We start from the raw sequence: 1,421 nt of genomic DNA, 5'->3' as shown, positions 1-1,421 counted from the left end.
AGGGCATGCAGCACAAGAATGCCGAAATGCAGGGTCCACTGCACACCAGGGCTAGAGATGGGCTAGGCATGAGACACCTGCTGGCTGCCAGGATGGGGCAGCACCAGTGCAGGGCAGGTGGGAGAAGGTTCCAGGAGGATCCCCACACACAGCGATAATGGGTGCATGAGAGAGGGGGTGACACTGCCTTAAACATGCAGGAAGCCATTAAAAAGAATGGCATTGCCGTTTGCAGCAACATGGGTGGATCTAGAGATTGTCGTAGTGAGTGAAGGAGGTCAGGCAGAGACGTAGGAGTATCATATGCCAGCCTTTATACGTGGAATCTGAAAAGAAATGATACAAATGAACTTACAGAACAGAAACTGACTCACCGGCGTGTGGTTGCCTGGGGGAAAGGATGGGAGGAAGAAGGGATAGTTAGGTTTTGGGGTGGACATGTACACACTGCTGTATTTAAAATAGATGGCCAACAAGGACCTACTGTCTAGCACAGGGAACTCTGCTCAAGGTTATGTGACAGCCTGGATGGGAGGAGTTTGGGGGAGAATGGATACATACATATGTATGGCTGAGTCCCTTTGCTGTCCACCTGGAACTATCACAACACTGTTAATCAATTATACCCTGATACAAAAATAAAAAGTTTTTCTTAAAAAAAGATGGGAGGGCGTTAGCTTTTCCTTAAGGACCCAGCCTTACATTTAAACAGACATTTCACTTCCAGTTGGCTTACTTACTTGTTTGTTTGTTTCTTAGGGCCCCTCTGGACCACCAGGAGAAAAAGGTCCTCCGGTACAGTATGACTTAAATACAGGGCTGTGTCTTGATGGGAGAAATTATGCGCTAATCAAAGCCATTTGAGGTTGGAGAGGCCAGCAAAGACAGTAGTTTAAAAAACAACTTTAACGTTATACAGTGCAGACTCTCGAAGATACAGGCACTCACCTGTGGAATGGTGGAGTCGGGAGGAGGGTTGTCCAGTGCCCTGAGCTCCAGTGACAGCTGGGCAGACTGGCACTGCCTTTGCTTTTCGCCGCCTCTGCTTCCCTCTAGACGGACAGCTGTGGTTTCACGCGTGTCATCACATTGCCAGAGGAAGTAATTTTGAATCCCAGCTTCACTGTCCCCAGCCACAGAGCCAGGAGCCAGTGAGGGTGCTCTTTTAATCTGTGAGGCAGGCAGGAAGGTCTAGGAAGATTCCTGCAGGAAGTGAGATCCGTAATTGAAAGATGATTTGGGTCGACTCCCAATACCATCTAGAAATTGTCAGCCAGGTGGCAACGACTTTCCAATAAAAATATCTAGCAGTCACCTGAGCGCCGGGCTCCGCACTGGTCCTCTCACAGGTCAGTGTGTCCAGCCAGCGGGCTCCTGAGGCTGGTAATCGACCCTGCACCCGGAGTGAGCTCAGGCCCGTC

The 1,421-nt window shown here is 49.8% G+C and overlaps 1 protein-coding gene across 1 annotated transcript in view; it reads left to right on the top strand.

Moving 5' to 3' along the window:
• Nucleotides 1-1,421, top strand: part of COL22A1 (collagen, type XXII, alpha 1) — a 226,139-nt gene that overhangs the window by 165,173 nt on the left and 59,545 nt on the right. Inside the window, exon 44 of the mRNA XM_010834806.1 lies at nt 1,057-1,151. Within this exon, the coding sequence (XP_010833108.1) occupies nt 1,057-1,151 (95 nt within the window). The remainder of the gene's footprint in view (nt 1-1,056; nt 1,152-1,421) is intronic.

The sequence above is a fragment of the Bison bison genome, unplaced genomic scaffold (genome assembly GCF_000754665.1).
Source record: "Bison bison bison isolate TAMUID 2011002044 unplaced genomic scaffold, Bison_UMD1.0 scf7180017864036, whole genome shotgun sequence".
Classification (NCBI taxonomy): domain Eukaryota; kingdom Metazoa; phylum Chordata; class Mammalia; order Artiodactyla; family Bovidae; genus Bison; species Bison bison.
Note: the sequence above shows the minus strand (reverse complement) of the source record. Positions and strands in the feature narration are given on the sequence as shown.